We start from the raw sequence: 25,062 nt of genomic DNA, 5'->3' as shown, positions 1-25,062 counted from the left end.
AGCGTCGCGCTTTGTTTCACGAGCCCCTGGTCTTTTGAACTCAACATTACATTCATATTTCTGTCCGCACGTCTATTTGTAATTCCCGATGACGTATTATGACATAAACAAAACTATTCGCACGATAGGGGAAAATGTCGTATTTTTCCGTATTAGGGGCAACTATCGATGGCCCTGGCGAAATTTAAACCGGACTTAGCCTAAGCTGTTTTCCCACTGCTAAATTAGCAGCACGGTATTACCACACTGTGCAATGATATCCCTTACCCTGTTAGCTAAATTTGAACGCGTTGCATAATGTTACCTAATCAAATCACAGTAATGTAAATGTTTTTGAATGAGTCTGTCTTGCTTTCTTTTACAATGGAACTAACTTATCTAGAGGTCAGAGCGACGGCTGCAATATGAGTCCCTCGATAAGATATGGAAATATATAAAGAAAGATAGTAATGTGTTTACATGTTGATACCAGTAGTGACTTCGGGCATGTGTGGACAAACGCCTGTGCCACGGCATATTTTATTACAAACAAGCCGGTCGGTCCCGCTTGTTTGCTACTCTGGAAAATTCCACTTCGATGACACGGCAGAAAAACGCGTCACAAGTTACACCTAAATAAAAAAATAGAAGCTCTTGGCCTCCATCAGTTCTTAGGACACGCCCACAAAACAAACCCACCCATTTCGACAACTCCTATTGGGCGAAGTCACAGGTGTGTCACACAACCTTACGTCAAAAGTGTCGTGCCTCTTAATAACAGAGATAGAACACCTTAACCTTTATCACCATCGATAACAGATAACATATACAAAAACTTCCGGTTGTTTACTTGACTAGATTAGGGCGTGCTATTATCACCCAATCATCGTGGCGCTCTGATTCACTAGCTCATGAATATTCAGCAGATTCAGGAGCCATAAGACCTGCCCCCCTCTGCAGCAACGCGGATACAGACAGCATCCACCGGCTGAACGTTTCATTGGGCTTTCGTCAGTCCTCGCTCTCTCCGTGGAGTAGCATTCGGTCACTGGAAATGAAAATGGCTTTGAGAGGACCACTTTCCCGTCTTCTTAGGACACAAGTCAGCAACACTTGTCAGCAAAGCAGAGCTCAATCTGTGGCTGTTCTGGGCGCCCCGTTCTCAAGAGGACAAGTATGCCTTTTTTTTGTCTTCTTTTCTAAAAACTCGAACCCAAATATATCGCTGATAGCCATATTTAACATCATGAGGACTAATTACTTTTTTTTTTTTTACAGAAAAGAGGAGGCGTGGAGCACGGGCCTAAAGTCATCAGAGATGCGGGACTCATCGAGAGGCTCTCCACGTTAGGTAGGTGAAGGGCGGCGGGGATAACGATGGAACAGCCGGTGCCCTTACGTAACACTCGATGGGTGTAGCGTTAAGTTTGGCTCGAGAGGTTTTAAAATAACCTTAACTCCTACCTCCATCTTTTTAAGACAGCTTTGTTACATCATCAGAAGACGGTAAACACTGGCATCTCACACGAAGTGCGATTTCTGTCCAGTTTTAATGAGATTACACCCTAAATATCACAGTGACGCTATCCCGTTAAGGTAACATCTGAGACGAGAGCACCGTGAAGTTCTACAGGAAACGGCTTTCACGTTTAAGACGACCTTGTAATAACCAGCAGTTTCTTTTCTTTTTACTCCGGGGACCACATGCCCGCTTCGGCCATACTTGCCCCCCTCCCCCCGTCCCAACAACACACACGCGAACACAATGCTCGAAAGGGCGCAGGAAGAAGATGTGTGATTTATTTCCACTCTGTCGTCACCACCCAGACAGCCTCGCGCGAACTGTACCATTACTGTTTGGAACCAGCCGACACGCATTCAGTAGCTATAGGCTGACTATGGGCTGACTCACCTCATTCGGAAAGAATCATTCATTTATTATAGCGCTCCTGGCAGTGACGCTACATTGTGACTAAGGGAGGTGTGACGGGACAGAGACCAGTTGATCCAGTCATAACAGGGATATTGCGAATGTGACCTGCCATTGAAGTTCAGGAAAATCCACTTGCATCCAGTTTGATAGGGTGTCACCTCAGGCTGCTTAAAATCTTAAAGTCCCTCTAGAGTGAGGAACAAGGACACTGTAGATTAAAGTGTGGCCATGGGATACACAAAAGACAATGTAATAAAGTCAAGGCGGCTTCAACTACTTAAAATGGCTGTACGAAGGAAATTTTTATTATTATTATTCGAATAGGATAATGAACGATTCTCCTTAGAGTTTTAGTCTGTATAGGGGATTACTGTATGCTAGATTAACTCATATGTGTACAGTAATTATATGGTTAAAAAAAAAAAAAAGTTGGTTTGAATAACAGAGTAAAACTAGCCTTCCACATGTGTCATTGGACCATGATTCATCTTTGTTCTATATGTTCATAGTTGAGTGCCGCAGATTGTTTGTACTTCTATAAATACAAATGCCTTTGCCAGCTCTTCCTGCTAAAGGCTTTTCCAGACGAATGTCAAATAAGGACATTAGTGCCTTCCTGACTGACGGGGACTGTAACGGCATTTGTTCAGCCTTCCTCTTCTTCGTAATGTTGCATCAGTCTATATTTTGCTACTGAAATACATTCTGGCGTATGTATGGCAGTATAAATATTTTGAGATGCACTCCAGCACTTATTTAAGTTCACATACAATTTAAAGTTGGCATATAAAAAATGCACGTCCCCTTGGACGTGGAAACATTTGCATAAACTGTGAAGATATCAAAATCCCAACGTCTCTGAATACGATATGAAAAATACTTTTTTTTTTTAGAGTCTTCAGTATGCTCTGATTGGTCAGTGTTGCCTTATTTATATACGATGCATGCATAACTACAAGTTGTTTTTTTTAAGCCTTCAACTTCCAAATCAGAGGTTTGAGTAACGTCCTTAGTGCTCTGAAGTTCTTCGTCCTCTTGGTACCCTGACATCAGCTTGACAGTTGTGGAAAATGATACAGTTGCAGTGCCAGTAACGAAGCCCAACACTTGAAACCAAACACTTTCTGGATTTAATACCATGTCATCTTGGAATCTTTAAGCTCTTAAAGTGATGCAGTCAGTTTGTTCAATGTGTGTCAACAAAAAAAAGGGGGGGGGGGGGGGGGGGAATGACACAAATGAACTAATAATCAAATGGTTTTACAGGAAGTTAAACGTACACTTCTACACATATGTAACCTTTCAGCTTAAAGTGACTAAAAGACAACCTGCAACTGTCACGTAAGCTTTTGAATTGTCTTGCAAGAGATTCTCACAGTTGCATCAAGACGAGGCTATTCCTGTCCTGTCTACCAATGGAAATAGACAGCACCGGTTGCTCTTAGATAAGTAGAGAAACCCTACACTACCACCAAGGGAAATGTTTCCAGATGGACACCCCGTATGAATAACCCGTCATCTTCTCAAAATCTTTGCCTTAAACTCAGTGGAAGTTTTTCGGTCTTCTCCTCTGCGGCCGCCTAACACAGAGCAAATTACAGTCCCTGACACCCGAGCCGCAGTGGGAACTGGCCCATGTGGAAAGTGCTCCATCACTAATGTTCCACTGGCACTGAATGACTCAACCTATTCAGACTGCAAGGTCAGACAAATCCCTGTTAAGTCACACTATAGAAGCCAGAGATCATGTGGCCTGTTCATATGACACCCGCAGTCTTCGAAATACAAACTTCCAGGTCACTTCCAGCGCTACAGTGTTCAGCATGCGTCCATGAACTGGACCCTGTTCAGCCTTTCTAGAATGCAGCATACCAATGCCTCATTAAAATGTTCCTCTTCCTCTTGTGCTCTTAGACTACTCAGTCCACGATTTTGGCGACCTGAGCTTCCACCACCTTGAGAAGGACGAACCCTACATGGATGTGAAGTTTCCTCGAACAGTGGGCGCTGCAAATAAAATGCTGTCGGGTGCAGTGAGCAGAGCTGTGAGTGCTGGGCACACTCTCGTCATGTTGGGAGGCGATCACAGGTATTTATCTCAGGCATACAGAGTTCAGAATGACCTGCAGTTATTTCAAAAGCCCCATCTCTGATATACTACACCACAACCTGACAGTTATTTGACAGATGGACAAAGCATACTGAAAACATTTCACCATGTGTGTTAGCGGTCGGATTCCATTCCAAGAACATGCTCATGTACACTCATGTGACCGATATAAACACTAGATATTTATAAGACCCCACCTCTCTTTTCCTAGCCTTGCTATTGGATCGGTGAGCGGCCATGCCCAGCAGTGTCCCGACCTGTGTCTCATCTGGGTTGACGCTCATGCGGACATAAACACGCCCATGTCCTCCCCGTCAGGGAACCTGCACGGCCAGCCTGTGGCATTCATGCTCAAAGAGATGCAAGACAAGGTGAGCAGAAACGTCACGCTGCTCTAAAACAAAAGGATCTCATGCATCGTGGTTGGTTCGTCGATACGCGTCATCAAGGAGCCAAAACAAAACAAAAAGAACATTAGTTGCTTAAGTATCTTTTGTAAACTTAGATATACACAATATAGACAAAACTGCACACCCTCTGCTTAACACTGTGATCCAGCAGCAAAGTGTGTTCAGTCAGAGGTTTCTTCAGCTCCACTGTCACAAATACCTTCACAGGAGGATAATTAATGAATAATAACTGTTTTTGTGCTGCAAAATAATTTCCTATAAATATAAAGATGCCTCACTGGGTGTGTGGGACTCTATGACAAAGGGTTGAAATATTTTTTCAATCTGTCCACCCAGATGCCAGCTCTTCCTGGGTTCTCGTGGACTAAGCCATTCCTCTCCTCGAGGGACCTTGTGTACATCGGACTGCGGGATGTGGACCCCGGAGAGTAGTAAGTATATGCTCTCACTGAAACATGTCCCACCACGAGTGGCTGATGTACAGTTTTCCGACATGTAGGCTTTGTGTAAATAGTTCTTTGTGTTCGACTGCAGCCACATTCTGAAGAATCTGGGAATCCAGTACTTCACCATGAGGGATATCGACAGACTAGGCATCCAAAGGGTCATGGAAGTCACTCTTGATCATCTTCTTTCAAGGTATTGCAGATGTTATTACTGTTTGTGATTATTTCGACGACATTTACATCTAATATACATTTGCATTCATTTGATAATTTGAATAATTGCGTTTGAATTGAAGGGAACTTTTGAACCACCTTTAAACTTTCTGACCTTCCTCTACAGAAAACAGCGACCAGTCCACTTGAGCTTTGACATTGACGCCTTCGACCCATCTCTGGCTCCCGCAACAGGGACGCCAGTGAACGGAGGTCTGACCTACAGAGAGGGGATCTACATCACAGAGGAAATCCACAACACAGGTACAGATGAGTGCAAGCGGATGCTTTCATTCCTTTAGAGTTTCCATTTTTGGTTTTGATGTCTTGACTTATGAATGTATTCATGTGCAGGTCTGCTGTCGGCCATGGACCTGGTAGAAGTGAACCCCATCCTGGGGGCCAACCCTGAAGCCGTGGAGGCCACCGCCACTTTAGCTGTGGACGTCATCGCGTCAGCTCTTGGACAGACGAGAGAAGGCGCTCACGCCTCTAACGACGCTATTCCCGCCGAGAAAAACGACACAGAGCAGCTCTGCCTCTGAGAGCATGAAGCAGACTCATGAACTTTATGTCATGTCTGACCATTCCACAGTTTTCCTGTTTGCCGTTATTTTCAAATCATAGAAGCATGAATGCCTGCGTCATAAAACAATGAGAGGGCTCTAAATATTGGTCATGCTGGGACAAGCCTTTGACGTGATTTAAAATGCCACTGCACTAACTAATGGGACTACTATTAATCTAAAGAGGCAATACTAATTTATTTTGTTACTGTGTGTCATTATTTAAGTGAGAGAAGACACCACTGCCACATATGTATCATGTGTTTGGCTTATAAGATCATTTATCGGCCTCAAAGGCATGAAAGCGTTTGACTTTGATCGAAGTTCACAGTCTCGTGTGGACTCCTTAATGTTTGGTGGCTGTGCCAGTTAGTTTAAAACTAGAAAAAGTCACTTTTCAATTTTGGACCAGCTGTGGTTACTGTATTATCTTTAGAGTTTACTTTTGTATTTTCATTTTTAAACCTGCCAGCACATGCACTACAATTACTGCGTGTGTAAATATCTACATCATGGGGAAAAATGCAAGCGAGTAGGAAATTACGATTGCGATTGTGCTGGTATTGTTGCTTGTTCTTTATTTGACTTAGCAGTTGAATGATTACTTTTCTTGTAACAAAGAGCTTCTATTTTGGTCTTCCATAAATGTGATGACATTTTTGCTCACTTGTATAGGTGTCTCATTCTGTCCTGTTTCAATTTATTTTTCCTACAACATGACTTAAGTTGTCACTTCACAAATTACTTTTATTTAAGATAAAGTAGAACAGACATTTAATTAAAGTTGTGCACTGATGCAACCATTCAGCACAGCTCAGAAAATCTGGACTGCAGGCAGGCCAGTCTAGCACTTTGACTATTACAAAGCCCTGCTTTTAAAACAGAGGCAGTGAGTGGTTGAACATCGTCTTGCTGAGCTATGCAAAGACTTCCCTTAAAAAGATATCATCTGGATGGGAGCATATGTTGCTCTAAAACCTGTACATAAGCAGGTATGTACAGATACCTTTCCCAATGTACAAGTTGCCAGTTCCATAGGCACTGATGCATCCCCCCATACCATCAGAGATGGCAAGCCTTTGAAATGAGTGCTGATCACAAGCTGGATTATCCCTCTCCTATTCAGTCTGGAGGATGTGGTATTCACGATTTCCCAAAAGAATTTCAAATTCTTGAATTAGCCTTTGCCATGGCAGTGTTTCTGGATCATGTTCACACGTGGCCTCTTCTTTACATGACAGATTATTAGCCTGCATTTGTTAACCTCACGGTGAACTGTGTTCACGGACAATGACTCCTGGATGTGTGTGTGTGAGCCGAAAGTAGTGATTTTCCATGACAAAAGCCCATTTTTAATGCAGTGCTGCCTGAGAACTCTCTGATGGATATGAGCATCCAATTCTGATTTTCAGCCATGTTCCTTGCCCACAGAGATGTCCCCAGATTTCCTGAATCTCTTGATGATTATGATTGATTATGTACCGTAGATGATCAAATACTCCAAGCCTTCACAATTCACAATAACGATGTCAAAAGGAAACTTGTTCACAGCTGGGAGCAGCTGATTGAGCTTTCCAAAGTCAACATTGTGCCAGAAACAGGACCCCAAAATGCAGATACGATGAAGAGGGGTCGTCCAGAATTTAAGGCAGGAGCAAAATGGAGGACAAGGAAGAGGAAATTTAAAATCCTTTCTTCCCTCGATTGTCGTGGGAAATGTGAGATCACCGGCAAATAAAGTGAACAAGCGTGGAGCAATGATAAGGACAAAGCAGGAATAGTGGGAATGTAATGTTTCAATGTCTCTGTTCCAAACCATAAAAAAAATAGGAAAACAGGCAGACAGAGCAGTAAAAGAGGAGGGATAACTGTGCTTATTAACAGCAGATGTTGTTGAATGTTGCAATGAAAGAGTCAATACTGTGAACACTGAGTGTAGCTGTGAGTTTCTGTAAATTCAGCCCAACATGACAGTTCACCTGTGTTGCCTGATGAAGCTGCATTTGAGATCATCAGCTCAGTTGTTGCCAACAAACACAATGTTCCAGTTTGTTACGGAAATATTACAATGCTAAAATTTAGCCTTGGTGTTTAAGAAAACCAGAAGGTCACCAAACCTGTTTTCATTCAGCGCATGCCACCAGGAAGGCACGATAGTAACACTGAATGACGTAATGCCCTTGACTAAACATGTTTTTTAAGATTTTCTTTTTTTATCTTTTTGGATGCCTTCCCTGGAAACATCAGATACAATGTAAACTGAGGTTAAAGATAAGCTTTAATGGTGTGGAAAACTGTCAAATGTGGGATCCTGTGATTTATATATATCATAGTGTCTGGATGTACATTTAACTGTTTAACAAATATATCAACTGTATCAAGACCGTACACACTTTTCACATTCAGCATATAATCAATTTGCACTAAAGTCTTATTAGTCATTACAACTACCGTACATGGAATACTGACTAGAGCATGTTTCATTTGGTGTCATTCAATATTTTTCCATTGTTCACTTCCATAAAGATATTTGCTCTACAGCAGTTAAAGTGTAACAGTTGTGTTACCCAATCTGAGCATTATCCATATGAAACATTTCACATTTCGACTTTCACCTGGGAGTCCACAGGTGAAAGGAAGTAGATTGTCTGTTGACAAGCGTAAAATCGTGCGAAGAACGATCCCTTGGATCTGTGGCGGGAAGCAGAAATGTCCAGATCATCATCCGGCAGGACGTCACTGGCATTAACAGGTGGATAAAACAGTCCAAATATCTGATCAAAGAGTTTCTGTGGGTTTGGTCCATTAACAGGTTCAAAAATGTGTCATTCTTGTCAAATGATTTCCACCTGCCCACAGAGAGAATCAGCTCTTTGGTGAAGGTTCACCACCTCCATACGCTCACAGGAACAACGGAACAGTATTATTGCTTCTGGGCAGTCAGAGGAGACAGTTGTAGAAAGTCCAGCTTTGCCCTGCATCCTCAGCTCAGTTGGCTCATTTTCGGAAGAACTTCAGGTAAACCACAGCTCCCAGAATGGCCAACTCCATGATAATAATGACACCCAACAGCAACTTGTTTGTCACCAGCCTTGAAGAAGACATTGAAGAAGATAGTCAACATAAACAAGAGGCGGCAGTATCTATAAAGAACATCAATCACAAAATAAATATTGATAAAAAACAGAAGAAGGTCACGGCTAACTTTCTAAATGGATCAGTGAGCATCAAAATGGATACATCTCACATGGTTGGACTAATGTTATTTGAGATGTATCATCAGTTGAGCTGTACAAGCTGAACCGATAGGTTCTCAACTTCTGAGAAATACCAAATCTGAAGCCTCGAGCCTGACATTCCAGGAGCTGAAATAATGAAATTACAATCTGACAGCGGGTGTAAGGGCATCATGCACCTCCATGGAGTAACAATCTGTGATAATGTGTCAACTCAATAAATTCTTCATAAAAAAGAAAAGAATTTAAAAAAATCTCTCTAGTACAGTTGCCATGAAGGGACAAATTAGTTTGGTCTTTTGTGGGGTAGCTCTTACCGTCGTGACATGGCGCGAAGAATTTTTCTACTCCGACTGAGGTTCTCTCCTGTATTTACCAACTACACACACATAGGAGAGGAGATAAATAAACAGCTGCCTGACAGCTACACAGCAAACAGCTTCTCGTCATATCAATTTCAGAAAAAAAACTATTATTTGAGCAGTCTTTGCACAAGTCAGAATTACGTCAACTTCAGGACTCTAAGACAACAAAAAAATAAAATGAAAAGCTCATCCCAAATGTTGGGAAGTGAAGCCTCGATTCCCGGCTCACTCTGTTTCTGGTTCGATCCAGTTGCTCCCGCTGTTCTCCCAGCTCCTCGATGATATCCGAGCCTATGTGCTCCGTCTCTGCGGCGATACGCTGACTTCGCTCAATGCTCTGGCTGGCGTTGTTCAGAGAATCTGTGCCCTGAAGTAAAAGAGTCCGCTGGGACTGCAGGTGTGTCTGCAGGGGTGGGTGAAAGTTACAAATTAAACCAGGTTGAGTTATATTCATTCTGGAAATGGGAAAAAATTAAACAAAATACATACTAAGAACAGAACTTTTTTTTCATAGACAGCCCCACACTCACACTTTCTTGATTTTGTGATGAATAGATGCCGTGATGGCTTCCCTGCACTGTCTGGGAAGAAGAGCCCAACACTGACGTGGAGCTCTTCATGTCCCTCTGCAGCTTACCAAGATCCCTGTGGTAAAGGCGCAGCTTTGTACTCATGGCATTTCTGTAGGAGGCAGGGGCAACACGCAGCTCCTCTTCCATTCCTTGCAACTGGAGACAGATAATAAAGTACTGTTGAAATGCCCAAGAAAGAAGATTTATTTCCTGTTCAGTGGAAACAAAATAAGGAACTGTAAGCTGGAATCACTGTAAAATTAATGTTTTTAATCACTTGGTTTTAAAGCAAAATAGGATGGTAGATTTAAAGCCAGAAAAGAAAAGAACTTCTGAGCTTAAGTTTTAATGGTAAAGCCTAATTTCTCTAAAAAGTTTGAAAGCTGTATAAAATGAAAGAGGACAGTGATGTGAAGATCATATCTCTCTCATTGCTGTAAGCAACGTTTGGAGGCAAACAAAAGGTCAGCGAAGTGAAGCGACTTTTCAAGGTGCTTACAATGGACCAAGGAGAGAAGTACTGTGTCTACCGTATCTACTGTGCACGACCAGCTCACCCATCATCACAATGATTGCAATGAAAATCAATCACATCATTAGGCAACCGTAACGAAAACATCTGTCACCATCTTAAAAAAGACCTTTATCTTGCCAAAACTATGGCTCATCCGGCAAGACGTCACTGGCCACACTGGTCACACTGGTCACAGGTGGATAAAACAGTTCAAATATCTGATCAGATTTTCTGTGGGTTTACATGTATATCAAAAGACAAACTGAGTATTGTAACTCAGACATGGTATTATTCTTATTATTTTATGTAATTAAAATGATCATTTTGTAAAATTAGGAAAATAAACTAAATATGATGCAGCATTCTGATGGGCATTCCAGGTATTTTTGCTATCAATAGCTATTGTGAGATTATGAGATTTATTCATGCTAAGTACCTCCACCAGACTTTAAAAAGAAAAAAAATTGACAGATTTGAATCTGAATCTGAATGTGATTTAGTTTTGACAGCATCATGACCGAACAAGCGGAAATAATACAGAGGAAGTTTGATCATGTATCGTTTTATGGGCGGAAAAATGATTGGCAAAATCCTAATATGATCATAGTAAACGCAGAGTGTGCCATGAAAGGAACAAATGCGTCTGTTTTGCTTGGCTAAAACGAGTCACTTATACACAGAGTGCTATACTATCAGCTGTTAGGTGAGTAAACTTTAGCCAGGGTCTAACATTAAGTGGGGAAACAGCAGCTTACCACTTCCTCAGCCTCCCCATGCCTCTCATCGAAGGTCCTCACCAACCTCTTCCTCTCCTCTGCAGGTGTAAAAGTACAAGTTTTAACAAACGGTTGCTTGTTACGGTGAGTGGTTGCTTAAAATAACGTTTTCCTAGTTCAACAACAACAGTGTTTACCTCCGTGACATTTCAGAGCCTTCTCCGGCATTAGCTTCAACTCATCGTAGAGAGATTTGTAGATTTCGTGCAACTTCTCGAATTCCTCCGAAGACATTTTTAAGTAAATGTAATTTAGCTGTCCTTTCTTAAAGCACTACTCTTGTCTTTTTTTTTTCTATAAAAGCCAACACCAGTTACAGTCACAAGTGTAAATGAATCTGCTAGTTTTGCTTTGATGATAATCAGATCCCCGGGACTCTTCCGTATGATGGCCCTCGTGACCAAGTGCCTTAACCTTTTGGTGGAAAAAAAACAAAATGTATACGTTTACAAATGGCTTGAAATTAAAAACAAGATAACTGTTACACCGTTACGAAAATTTTGTCATAGTAATGACACCAATTATTGCTGAGCATGACTTAAAAAGCGCATCGAGAACTATTTTACTCAGGCGCTAAAGAAGTCAGCCTTAATGGCCCCCGACACTCGGGAAGTGTAGTTTTTCAACAGAAAAACATGAAAGTCTTCTTGTTTCCTTATCTTATTGACATTGTGTTGTTCGATGGAATTTGAACTTAAAGAATATTTTCAAAAGGGTCTTACACGTAAATTGCAGTAATTTAAGTTTAGCTTGAGCTTTCACCACCCCACATTTTTACTCGCAGCTACAGAATCATATAGACATGTATGTTAAAATGAATGTGAATTTAGGTAATTTACCTTTTCAGTCTTTATCGCATGAACGTAACAGAGTGTGGTTGGCAATTTATTTATTCCTTATTTATTCCCATTCTTTCAATTATCCATTTGACTAATTATTTATTTGTCATTTTGCTTTCTTTAAGTTGCCTGTTTTAGTTAATTTATTATTAAAATAATAATAAATAATAAATAAATTTAATGTTGAAACATTAAAACCCGACCATAATCCTTGGGTTTCACTTGACGTCATTTCCGTATTTTCTAAGCGCGCGAACCTAAGTGGTGGGCTACTGGAGCTGGAGCATATTGAGAACACTTGTTTTTTGTTTGCCACCTTTTTGCCCAAAATGCCTCAGGTTTGAGCCGTTTTTGGATGTTGCAATCGGTCTAACCGAGAGAAGGGAAAGAGTTACTATCGAGTACCTAAGGTAATCGCCCATAGAGGTGAGAAATGGAAAAAACTCACAGAACAACGCCGCAAAAAGTGGATAGCTAACCTACGTTTACAGACTGGAGGAGCTGAATCTGCAAATGCTCGTGTCTGCGGTGACCACTTCGTCAAAGGTATGTGCGAAATCTAACTGTTTTGTAGTAGTGCAGTAAAGTATTATGTTGTTAAATGCCAATCAACAGTAATGTAATACGGGCTACGTTTGGGCTTTGTTTTGAAGGCTGCCCCAGCGCGTTGTTGGCTACTGAGTCAGTGGACTGGGCTCCGACGGTCAAGCTGGGTTACCAAAACACAAAGCTAAAGTCACTGTCATCTTTGAGACGAGACGAGAGAATGAAGCAAAAGGAAGACCTACAAAGCCGGTTGGAATGTGCAGAAGGTATTTTGGATCTCCAACGGATACTCGAGGCACGAACTTCAGACTGGGACCACACAGCCGAATCGGACGAGCAAGATGGCTACCCCGAGTCAGAGGGGACAACAAAGGATGGAGGTAGACTAAACCTTTGTACTTCCATGATGGCGTAAAATAGTGTTATTGTGATGCAAATGTGGTCGTCAAAATATTCACGTTACGAAGTCCATGCACTGGTATTATGTGTTACACTGTCAGGCTAACTTTGTAGTTTAATGTGCCTTACGTGCTTGCAGCGCTCGTTTTAAGTTGTAAACACTGTGTGGGAACCCTGTAGGCCTATATCAGAGAAGAGGACTTGCATGTTGTGTCAAAAACATAACTTGTGACATTCATAATTATTGAGTATGATATTTATTGTCACATTCTGCTATATTGTAGGCTATGCAGATGCTGGATGCCAGACGGATCTGACCATGGATGACCTAGAGAAGATGGAGGAGGTGCTCAGAGAAAACATAGTGGAGTTGGGGGATCTTCGTAGCAAGGCACTGGACAGCAAATTCACCCAGGAGTCCTTTGAAAACAATGAAGAGAAGACTAGGTTCTACCCAGGGCTCCCCAATTTCTTGGTGTTGATGCAGATTTTCCGGCTGTGTGAACCTGACATCACGGTCATCTGTGGCCCCTTGTCTGTCTTGTCCAAATTTGAACAGTTTATACTCGTTTTGATCAGGCTGAGACTTAACCTCTCATTGAAGGATTTAGCTTTCAGGTTCAACATCTCCTTTTCCACAGCTTCAAGAGTTTGGCACAAACTAATAGACATTCTTCATGACAATCTAGAATTTCAACTTGAATGGCCTGAGCGACACGTACTCCGTGACACAAGGCCAATGGCGTTCAGGGAAGCCTTTGGATGTAAATACCAGATTCTACAAAGCAAGGCTATGCCCATTGAAAACATGGCCACAAAGCCAGGTGAGGCACTGGCATTGATTGACAAGATTGGTGTGATCTGCTGTGTCTTATCAAATTATTCAGAATCCATTGTGTCATTGGAGTGATATTGGTTTGGCGCACCTTGCAAATGGACTTTTTTTTAAAAATACACTTGTAACAATAGTCAAACTACTTTTTTGGAAAACATCTTTATAATGTGAACAACTATACATACTGTGATATAAATATCCCCTTGTTTTTTGTTGTGAATATCACTGTGTATCCAAGTGTATCCCTTTAATGTCCTACTCCTTTCTAAATAAACATCCTTGTATGAAAAGACTACTGAATGTGTTTTTGGATTTCAAATTCTTTAGTGTTACAACTCACAAATATATATATATATAAAAATGCAATTACAATAATAATGGCAATGATACAATAAGTACAATAACAATAATGCGTAAGTATAAGGGTGCACCACAACACACAAACTTAACAAGAAGTGTTCAAAATTGGGGGCACCACATTGGCTTAAAACGGTCCTGCTGGTGACTTTGTCAGTTTCTGTCCCAGAATTTTTGGAAGTATTCCTACTCTGAAGGAATGCTCCACTTTAGGAACAGTGTTGGTCAAGTTACTTTAAAAAAGTAATTGGTTACAGTTACTAGTTACTGCTCCCAAAAAGTAATTGAGTTAACTCAGTTACCACATTGTAAAAGTAATTAGTTACTCAGCAAAGTAATTGTGGCGTTATTTTTTATGTTCTATAACGCTGTTACGTTCTATAACTTTTTTTTGTATTATTTATTTATCAAATGCAAGACAAAAATATGAAGTGCATACAGGAATAGAAGTAATTTTCTTTTTTCTTTACCCAAGCTCTATAACATCAAATATGTTTATATTAACTGATTGAATAATAAAAACACTATATACAGTAATTTAGAACATTTGGTATTTATTTGAACTCAATAGATTGCAGCCTGCCATATGATGCATAGAAATAAAAACATAAATATTGAATATAAAATGGTGATGGTGGTCACCTGTTTCTGAGCCGAAAAATCGAGTGTTGTTTGTTTTCGAGTGGCTCCGTCTCCTTCGCTGGGGCTCACGCTGGCTGCATTTTGGCCTGGGGTTGGGTTAGCTAGCTGCATTTGGGCTTGGGGTTGGGTTAGCTAGCTGCATTTGGACTTGGGGTTGGGTTAGCTAGCTGCATTTGGACTTGGGGTTGGGTTAGCTAGCTGCATTTGGACTTGGGGTTGGGTTAGCTAGCTGCATTTTGGCTTGGGGTTGGGTTAGCTAGCTGCATTTTGGCTTGGGGTTGGGTTAGCTAGCTGCATTTGGGCTTGGGGTTGGGTTAGCTAGCTGCATTTGGGCTTGGGGTTGGGTTAGCTAGCTGCATTTGGGCTTGGGGTTGGGTTAGCAGCTGCAGAAGCAACAAGTGCTTCATATTCACATGGGTTGATGTAAGGTGCTTCATTAGATTTGAGTTACTTGAGGCAGACGTGGATAAAGTCTTTTCCCTGGGCATAGCGTGCATGTTACATACCCATCTTGCCTTTTATCTCCACGAGTGAGAAGTAGTGCTGATACTTCCAGTTAGAGAACGCTACCTTTGAACTTCCCTGGCTCGTCGCCGCTGTCTTGTGTGTGTTTAGTAGTAGTCGCACAGCCAATCATCATCGCATTTGCAACGGTGTCATCATCCTCACCCCTGCTCTCTCCAGACAGCATGCAGCTGATGTGTAGCCGAAAGCCTACAACCAAATTGTAGTAACGCGTCACTTTATATTCTCAGTAACGATAACGGCGTTGTAACGATGGGAAAAGTAATTAATTAGATTACTCCGTTACTGGAAAAATAACGCCGTTAGTAACGCCATTATACTTAAACGCCGTTATTCTCAACACTGTTTAGGAACCACAGCATCCCAAAATGCAATGTCTGGAACAATTCTCTCCACAAACATGTCGTACAGAGTCCACACAACGAAATCGCAGTAATCTGCTTCAGATATGTGGAGCTGTGCCTGGACCTGGTAGAAGTATTCATGATCTCGGTCTAGCATGACTTTTCCCCCCATCTGTGGTCAGGCAGAAGCCCTTCTGTCCAGCATTTAGTCGCAGGTTGGCCTCATCCCGCTGAGAGTATGGGCACTAAAAAAAAAAAAGGACAGAACACATAAACTACAAAATGTTCTGCCTTTTGGGACAGTGAAGTCAAGTTAGTTTTGTATTACTGAATTATTTAGTCCTGACTTCATCAGACAAGACTATTACCTTAATCTCACAGATACCATTTCCATGGCAGTCACAGACGTCCATCCTGTCAGGTGAGGACCCCATGTACGGCCACTTTGGGTTCATCCACAGACCGCTGCCCATGCAGGAGAAGCCTTCATGCTGCTGGGCCATCATCTTCTCATATGCTCTCCTGGCTCGCCTTTCGTGCTTGTTTCCATAACTGTGAATAGTAACATTTAAAGGAAATTCTTTCTTAGAAACTTATTAAATGTACTCTATATAACAGTCAAGTGATTTATTCTTCGAGGTTGAAGACCTGGCAAAGCTGCTCAAGTTCTTTGGGTTGACGCTGTAGGGTCAACGGTGTTCTGTACTCCAGAACGCTTTTAGGAAGCTCAGTGGATCTGGGAATAAATGCCTTGTGAAAAGGGTCCCTGGCCATCAAAGCTGCACTCTTGGGGAAGTTTTTGCTCAGCTCCTGCGAATAGCTCCAATACTTCTCTGACCCTCTTCGCCGCTCGTGAACGCCGTGTTCTCTAGAGGTGTGTGCAAAATGACAATGCAGAGTGATTTTCACAATATACTGCATCAATTCATGACAATGTATTGCATTGCAATGCATGATAGAACCTCGTCGTGACGTGTATCCTGATGCGCATTGAATCGTGAACCCTTTGCCAATACCCACCCCTCGTTTTCTCTGTACCTGTGTGACAGATGCTCCAGCTTCATTCGAACCGTCCCGCTTCTGTTTTTTGGACTGTGAAGAGGAAAAGTCTATGCGAGCAATAATAACATGATACTGTTATAGACATGACTGTTGCAAACATGAACAAAAGTGATATATGCTATATGGTCATGAGCGTATTACATCCTTATTTACTCTACTCCACATTATATCCATTTTATATTCTAAAATGTATTCTCTGCCTAACATCATTATGATTACTGTGGTCGTCACTTTACCTTTTTTTTTACATGTGATGGCATCAGCCACTCGCAAGGTTTTGATGTGCAGGACACAATGTCAGCATTTGGATATTTGGATCTCGGCATTATATCAAAACATAAACATTTTTGATTGTTATTTGAGTGCCAACATTCACAGCTCGGCATTCAACATGTTAAGTTCTGCTTGACTGCCCAGCCCTGCACTACACACTGCATTTTCCATCGGGATAATGCACCATAAACAACACAGAAATATAAACTTACCCTGGCGAACACCAAAACACAATCATTCTGTAGACGTTTTACTCCGAGTTTGCTGATCCACCCGCTGTGGTAATAGTTGTATGCCTCCAAACTTTTGTGGGCCTTCATCTGTTGCTTGGTGTAGTAAGAAGTCTGGAGAACCAGGTAGCTCGTTATGTCCACAGCTTCTATATTCGGCAAATAGTTCCGGTCTTGCGAAAATTCGGACATTTTCATTAAGTATGGGTCACGCCCAATGTATTTCTCTACTAACGCCAAATACCTTTCCCTATATGCCGGCTCCAAACCACTACAATATTCACTCATCTCCATATTCTCCATGTTGTTGCTGTGCTGTAGTCAAGCGTCCAGCCCACCAACTTAAATTCGCGCGCTCCCGTGATGACGTACCTGAAACCCAGCCATTCTGCCAGGCTTCAGAAACTACAATCCCATGATCCCGTTCGCGTTGTATCCTTCACCCTCGCTGCGCTTTGCGCCCAGTTAAGCTCCGACATCAGCTGTTTCTGCCTACACATCAGCTGCATCCCACTGGAGGAGAGAGAAGCGCAGATCCGTGACATGATGTTCCTCTTGTTAATTATCGCAAGCTTCTGTGTGGTGACGCTGCTGGTGGTTTTATTTGCGTCGCATATACGGTAAGGAGCTCATCAATTCAATCGTTCTTTCCGAATGTGCGTCTTACATATCACTGGCAGGTGGTGACTTGGTTGACCAGGCAAGGAATTGCATTGCGCTGATATATGTACCACGATGACTTCCGTTTTCATAACAAAACAAACCCAGTCCACCCATTTAACCCAACAGTCATCGATTTCCTGGTATTTATTTATCTTTTTTTCATGATTCGCCGATCATTACATTTCAGAGCAGAAAAACATTGATACAGAATGATGGAGCTGTAGGAGTTTTTTTTTTTTCTTTGCACAGATGAACCGGGGTCTGAGCTGCTCGGGCCTATCAGCAGCCTGAGCGTGGGAGGCGTTATATTTGCATGCATAACTCCTACAGAGCCATTGGTTATGGGGCGGCCCTTGCTCAGTGGCGTGGGTCATACCACTTGACGCCCAGTACAGTTCATCATCCAAGTTTCCCTATGAATAATTAAGCCAGTCTGCCTATATGTTCAATCTTTCCGGGCCACGTATCTTTTGTCGAATGTAGGATGGGCCGCGGGTCATTTAGATGGAGCTGTTTGCTGTGTGTTGTGATGCAGTGTGTTATTTGAACAGAAGATATGCAGCAGGAGGAGTTTGCAAGTCCACAGCTGGTCTGGATGGCAAGACGGCCCTCATCACTGGAGCCAACACAGGGATTGGGAAGGAGACCGCCCTGGACCTGGCAATGCGAGGTGACCCAACACTCACATTACAGTTAATTACACTTGGGAGTAAATTAATTTAAAAAAAAAAAACGGAAACATGTTAGGTGAGTGTTTCCATGCTGTAACCTCTAGAACCTGGTTTTAGATTCCCTGAATTTACGACATGTTAGTGGAATTCTAAATTATTTTAAGACTTTAAAACTTTGAGGGGTTTAAGACAGGACATGTTATAGATGCTTTGCCATCGCTCAACAAGTAGCCTAAGCCAGAATCCACCTTAGGTAAAAGGTCACTAAACAACCAAAGCCGACAGAATCCCCTCACATCTCGTCTTCTTTCCCCTTAATGCGATTTCTGTTTTGTTTATAGTTTAGCTGCAATTTATTTCTAACAAACCAGGAGCTCGGGTGATCATGGCGTGCCGAAACGTGGAAAAGGGCGAGGAGGCTGCGGCCAGTATACGAGCCGCATACCCCAGAGCACAAGTGGAGGTCCGAGAGCTGGACTTGGCAGACACCTGCTCTATACAAGCCTTCGTGCAGAGATTCCTGAGAGGTGAATGCGGCGTAGCAGTTACTCACTTCTACATACACAGTGTGTTTTTTATTGAACTTTTTCTTTTTTAACTCAAATTTTGTGGCATTTTTCTTCGTCAGAGGTCAACCAGCTTCACATTCTTATCAACAACGCTGGCGTCATGATGTGCCCCTACATGAAAACTACCGATGGCTTCGAGATGCATATCGGAGTCAATCACTTGGGTAGGGCCTTACAGAGATGGACTGAAATCAACAAATCGTCATGACAGACAAATTAACCAAAGTAGGACAGAGAGGGGTAAAATTAGCCGGTGGTTAGGTTGACCCACCTTTCTGTATCTTGGCAACCGTGCACATTTCACGTTCATTTTGGCACCACAAACAAGCACATTAAAAGAGCGGTACACACCAATTTTCTTGGGCTGGACCAAGTAAGACGTTTGGCATATCCGATGTGAGAAGTGAAGTGCTAATCATTGACGTAAATATTAGCCTGAATTGGTAAGCTAGTCTCCCCCCCCCCCCCCCCCCACAAAATAGCATCTACGAGGCAAAGTGAGCCAAATGGTTTGGGGTAAAGTGAGCCAGGTTCGAATAACTGAAAAAAGGAAACGACAATTCCCAACAATTTCATTTTAACTTTGATTAATGTAACCTTTACATGTAAACCATGAGTTGTTTTTTTTTGCACTGGTCTATAAACTGTAGCTCCTGGTTTATTGCAAGTTGGGACGGTTACAACTTTGGGATTGTACATGTTGAACCAGAAGTGCAAATGACTAAAGATATTGACATTAAAACTTCAGTTAGTTAGTTTTAATATAGTTTTACGAGAAGAAATGTGATGATTTCTCCAAAAAAAAAAGTGATTAAACTAGTTTTTTAAAAGGGGTAAAATGTCACAAGGGTTTGAGTCAGATTCAATTAAGCGATCGAGGAGGAGCAGTTGCCTGTCCGGCTTCTCCGGGCCACATGTTGAAGTGTCCCTACTGTGCAGCCTGTAACATTGTATAGACTAAGACGTGCTGTGTGTGTGAATGGGTAAATGTGGCTTGTCCTATAAAAGCACATTTTTAGTCATTAAACTTTAGTTTTAGAAAGTCTTTATCTTGGTTTTCATTCACACATTTTCTTTTTAGGTGTGATAAGAGAGTCCAACTAAATTAAAATGCCCTATATTGATGTATTTTCACACGCATCCGATGCTTCTTAGAGACAATAGACTTGTATGATATCAGGATTGAAATGGAAAAACATTCTGACGGTTTGTCTGACTTCCGGCAGGTCACTTCTTGTTGACGTATCTCCTGATCGGGCTGCTAAAGCGCAGCGCACCGGCCCGCATCGTGGTCGTCTCCTCTCTGGCGCACAACTTCGGCTGGATCCGCTTCCACGACCTTCACAGCCAGGGCAGCTACAACAGTGGATTAGCGTACTGCCAGAGCAAACTGGCCAATGTGCTTTTTGCCAGAGAATTTGCACGCAGACTCAAAGGTACACGAAACGCACAAAGTCAGAAGCATGGGTTGAAAAGGTGGATGATGCTCTCTGGCAAACAGAAAGGGTCTTTCACTGTGACGTATGCGTTCTTACATTGTTTGTACTCGCATAGGTACTAATGTCACGGTGAATTCAGTCCACCCGGGGACAGTGAACTCGGACCTGACCAGACACTCGACTCTCATGACGATACTGTTCACCGCCTTCTCCGTGTTCCTGAAAACCCCACGGGAAGGAGCACAAACCAGCATATACTGTGCTGTGGCAGAGGAGCTGCACTCCATCTCTGGGAAACACTTCAGGTAAGAGACCACACCAAAGCTGAATTCGGAAAAGAATAAGTATTATTCTGAACAGCAATATTTGTTACGGCGTGTCGGCTGAAAGGAAACGTGCGATTATAGTCCTGCAAACAGCCGTTTCGTAATCTGTTCTCACCAACTCCATTATTGAAGAACAGCGCCCAGTGTCTTGTGAGAAATTAAATATACAGGAAACCTGCCAACTGAAAAACTAAACATCGAGACCACACGATATTTGTCATCTTTATTCTACAACTCCGACTTGGTGCAACCATTATAAACTGGTAATTATTACCATTTTTCAGTACTGTTCCATTAGATTTAGACCGACACTTGGAAAGGCCATTTAAAAATGGCAACAGGGGTTCAGTGGAGCCAGGCTGAGGATGTGTACATTTCATTTTAAACTACTTGGTTCTCCACTGTTCCACCAAGAAAGCTCTAACTCATATCAGCATGAAAACTAAGGTGACGTTAGACATTAGCAGACGGAGTCCTTGAGGTTGCAAGCTGAAGCCTCCAAGTGAGCTGCTGCTTAGCAGTTCACCACATAGTGCCTTGCAAAGCTATTCACCCCCCTTGGCTTTATACCTATTTTGTCACATTCCAACCTATAATTTTATGTGATTGATCTGTAGAAAATGGTCTAAGTCAGTGAAATGAAATGAGAAAAATATATATATTAAAAAAATTGGCATGTGCATACAGTATGTATCCACCCCCTTTGCTATGAAGCCCCTAAAAAGTTCTGGTGCAACCAATTACCTTCAAAAGTCACATAATTGAAGTCAACCTGTGTGCAATCTGAGTGTCACATTATCTGTCAGTATAAACACACCTTTTCTGAAAGGTTGCAACACCACTAAGCAAGAGGCATCACACCATGAAGACCAAGGAGCTCTCCAAACAAGTCAGCGACAAAGTTGTTGAGAAGTACAAGTCATGGTTGGGTTATCAAAAAAAAAATCCAAATCTTTGATGATCCACCCCCTCCCAGGAGCACCATCAAACCCATCATCTTCACATGGAAATAACATGGAACAAACTCTCAGTTAAGGGCAAGGAGGGCATTAATCAGAGAGGCAGCACAGAGACCAAAGGTAACCCTGAAGGAGTTGCAGAGTTCCACAACAGAGACTGGAGCTTCTGTCCATAGGACCACAATAAGCCGTACACTCCATAGAGCTGGGCTTTATGGAAGAGTGGCCAGAAAAAAAGCCATTACTTTGTGTTAAAAGTAAGAAGGCACGTTTTGAGTTTGCCAAAAAGGCATGTGGACGACTCCCCAAATGTATGGAGGAAGGTGCTCTGGTGCTTTCGGCCACCAAGGAAAACGCCATGTCGGGGCGCAAACCTACACATCCCATCACCCCAAGAACACCATCCCCACACTGGGTCTACATGATGAGAAGATTCATTCGATTATAGCTATAGTTGGGTTATGCTCCTTATTCGAGCAAGGGTAATTATCCTTGGATATATGGCGGTGAATGAATCGAATCATTGGCACAAAGCATGTCATACCCCGGTATGATAGGTGACACTGTACCCATTTCAACTATTGCTAATAGAGCCACTTCCGCTTCACCAACAACAACAACAGCAAACTCAGGCAATCGAGAAAGATCGCGAACGAAGAGCAAGATGACATCCCTCTCCATTTTCGTTTGTGATGAGCTGCTTGTTGCACAAACGCGATGCACAGCGGAGCATTCTCCATCGAGTTGTTTGTTTCTTTCCGACGCCGGTGACAACAACAGCAATATCGTCTCCTTTGACTTCTGGTTCACAATCCCGGGAAAAAATCTCGAGCACACGTAGAACGCAAAGTCCATTTCACCACGTGCTTCACCGGCGACAAGCACGTTTAGTGTGACTTTCAACCGAGTTATCTCGGGGTCTTAATCCGATCGCGAGTAGCCTGATCCGATTCAATTTCTTGTCAGATTAAGGTGTATACATGAATTTAATAACTCAGTCTTATTGTAATTTAGCCCTTAGTCCGATTTTTACAGTGCCATGTAACCCCAGTGAAACATGGTGCTGGCAGCATAATGTTGTGGGGATGTTATTCAGCAGCAGGGACTGGGAAACTAGTCAGAGTCGAGGGAAAGATGGGTGGTGCTAAATACAGGGTAATTCTCCAGCAAAAGCTGTGTCAGTCTGCCTGTGATTTGAGACGGGGATGCAGGTTTACCTTCCAGCAGGACAATAACCCGAAGCATGCTGCTAAAGCAACACTCCAGTGGTTTAAGGGGAAACATTTAAATGTGTTGCAATGGCCGAGTTAAAGTCTAGATCTCAATCCTCCTTCCTCTGCTAAATCTTTAAGTATGGCTGTTTTCATGCTCCCTCCAGCACGGTGGTTTGCTTTCCACCCAACCCAACGGTGTGGAAACGTTTACCATGTCCTCAGAGTCTGTGATGTCAACACTTAGTCAGGCAGCAGTAATTGCCCGTTATTGCCAAAATTACTGAGTCATTAAAGCAAAAAACATTTGAACCATATTTGTTATTTTTAACATCTATTTTGCTGTATTTCTTCATTTAGTGATTGCTACAAATCAGTTTGCAGTTAAATGATGAGATGAGCTGTTGCTCCTTGAACCCCATCTGCTTGTTTTGCGCAGTTGAAACTTTGCGTACGAGAGTTTTCAAAACAAAAGTCTGTGGAAATGACCTGACAAGAGGAAGAACAGGAAGGTTTTAAGTCATGTCATAATATGAGTATTACTTCATCTTTTAAGCCACACACAAAGTCAAAGTGAAATTGAATGGCTGGACTCATTCCAACATTAGCTCTTACATAACTATTATCCTCCTCCTTTCGTTTCAGTGACTGCACCCCCGCCTTTGTTGCCCCTCAGGGACGAAGTGAAGAGACGGCGAGGAGACTGTGGGATGTCAGCTGTGAGCTTCTCGGTATCAAGTGGGACTGATTCAGCTTTTCACTGCCATCTGTCTCACTTCTCCCAGGAGTCCTTAATTTTCTGTTCTCATTCATTTCATTTGTTTAGTTTCTGATCTTCTGTACTTTGAACATTTCTTACGTAACAAGCAGTCAGGTATACTAAGTTAGAGGTTCTATATGACGTGAAGTTGCTTTTTTTTGTGTGTGAAATAATTACATTACAAGAACTGGAGTATTTTGGTGCTTTTCAACAGCTCCTCCAACCAAAACCACTCACCGACACAAATACTTTTTTGACTCTATTTTTGAGACACAATGTGCATACAGCGTAGGCAAAAAAAAAAAAACCTCCCCAAAACAACCTGATGCATTATAATGCTGTGGCACACGGTGAAGGGTCAATGCAGGGTATAAGACCAGCATCTTTTGCAAATATTGTGTTTTAGTTTTCACCAGAATTTTGCAGCTATACGACTCAACTTTTGTGCCAGCATTTTTAAAAGGAGCAGGGGTTCTTAATACTGACCAAACCTTCAGATATCAGCGTCAAGTATGAGTCACTATTACGGCTTGATCTGCTATGTACTTGTGTATGTACAAGATGTACAAGTTGATTATCTTTTTCCTGCTTTAAGCTAATCAGAGCCAGAGTCATTTCACTGCAAACTGCCAGCGATTTTACTCCCTCTTCCACTGGCAGGAGTCTGCAGTTCTGGAGGAACTACAGGTTGACATTTTTAAGGATCTCCCTGTTCCATGTTTCCCTTGCAGCATTCACACGCACGGTTGCCAAGTTTATATTCTGTGTTTTATACAAGTCAGACATGCCTTTTACTACACTTACATTCATGTCAAGAGTTGAATGTTTACATTTTATGTAAATAAAGAGAAATATTACTATTGAGGTTCTTGTATAAATCTTTTAAAAGTTCCACTCTGCTGTGGCTGATGATGTCTGCTTCGTATCTACAGTCTCAGAAAGATGAGATCTGTTCCTCTACAGTCTGTAGTTTTCATTCTAAGAACTGACTTCCACAAGATGTATTTGAAAAATAAAATAAAAAACAGCCAGTGGTCATTGCTCAAAAGGCCCATGCTGACTCTCAGAGACCTCTCTGTCCCGCTTTACCCTCGTCGGTGACATTGAGACAGCTCAGCTGGCATCTAGCTAAAAGTGAAGCGAGTATAAGCGGGTGCCGCTGTGAAACGCTCATGCTAACTAAATGAGAGTTAGCAGCTCTGATCATTCTTTTGTTGCTGTTCAGTCTTTACAATCCGAGTGCCACAGAGGAAGTTTTTCCAATCAGAGGAGAATGACCTGGTGGGTGGAGG

General features: G+C 42.2%; 3 protein-coding genes and 2 long non-coding RNA genes across 6 annotated transcripts; 3 read left to right on the top strand and 2 right to left on the bottom strand.

Moving 5' to 3' along the window:
* The first annotated feature begins 939 nt into the window (after positions 1–939).
* Positions 940–6,318, top strand: arg2 (arginase 2). Its single transcript, XM_075448869.1, has 8 exons — positions 940–1,153; positions 1,258–1,330; positions 3,827–4,001; positions 4,234–4,393; positions 4,769–4,863; positions 4,967–5,071; positions 5,219–5,355; positions 5,446–6,318. Exons 1-8 carry the CDS (start codon positions 1,034–1,036, stop codon positions 5,634–5,636), a joined length of 1,056 nt encoding a protein of 351 aa, XP_075304984.1. The 5' UTR covers positions 940–1,033; the 3' UTR covers positions 5,637–6,318.
* Positions 6,319–7,446: 1,128 nt separating this feature from the next.
* Positions 7,447–11,627, bottom strand: vti1b (vesicle transport through interaction with t-SNAREs 1B). The gene is made up of 6 exons (XM_075448870.1): positions 11,258–11,627; positions 11,100–11,158; positions 9,789–9,986; positions 9,488–9,661; positions 9,211–9,272; positions 7,447–8,748 (listed from the first exon to the last, which is right to left on the bottom strand). The coding sequence occupies exons 1-6, from the start codon at positions 11,352–11,354 to the stop codon at positions 8,655–8,657; spliced, it is 684 nt and encodes a 227-aa protein (XP_075304985.1). The 5' UTR covers positions 11,355–11,627; the 3' UTR covers positions 7,447–8,654.
* On the top strand, positions 10,890–13,991 carry LOC142366865 (uncharacterized). Its single transcript, XR_012766894.1, has 4 exons — positions 10,890–11,204; positions 12,298–12,505; positions 12,613–12,885; positions 13,189–13,991. It is a non-coding gene; the product is annotated as an uncharacterized LOC142366865 (long non-coding RNA).
* Positions 13,992–14,654: 663 nt separating this feature from the next.
* On the bottom strand, positions 14,655–18,222 carry LOC142366279 (uncharacterized). Its single transcript, XR_012766771.1, has 5 exons — positions 17,155–18,222; positions 16,646–16,716; positions 16,256–16,475; positions 15,976–16,159; positions 14,655–15,852 (listed from the first exon to the last, which is right to left on the bottom strand). It is a non-coding gene; the product is annotated as an uncharacterized LOC142366279 (long non-coding RNA).
* rdh12 (retinol dehydrogenase 12) lies at positions 17,590–24,632 on the top strand. Of its 2 annotated transcripts, none has more exons than XM_075448111.1 (7): positions 17,590–17,792; positions 18,390–18,505; positions 18,878–19,033; positions 19,135–19,239; positions 20,302–20,511; positions 20,630–20,819; positions 23,656–24,632. In XM_075448111.1, the coding sequence occupies exons 1-7, from the start codon at positions 17,716–17,718 to the stop codon at positions 23,756–23,758; spliced, it is 957 nt and encodes a 318-aa protein (XP_075304226.1). In that variant the 5' UTR covers positions 17,590–17,715; the 3' UTR covers positions 23,759–24,632. The 2 variants fall into 2 exon arrangements, with proteins under 2 accessions (XP_075304226.1, XP_075304225.1); XM_075448110.1 differs by having other exon boundaries at positions 18,387–18,505.
* Positions 24,633–25,062: the final 430 nt, after the last annotated feature.

Source organism: Odontesthes bonariensis, chromosome 17 (assembly GCF_027942865.1).
Source record: "Odontesthes bonariensis isolate fOdoBon6 chromosome 17, fOdoBon6.hap1, whole genome shotgun sequence".
NCBI lineage: Eukaryota > Metazoa > Chordata > Actinopteri > Atheriniformes > Atherinopsidae > Odontesthes > Odontesthes bonariensis.
The sequence above is the reverse complement of the archived record's forward strand: the minus strand, read 5'-3'. Positions and strand labels throughout refer to the sequence as shown.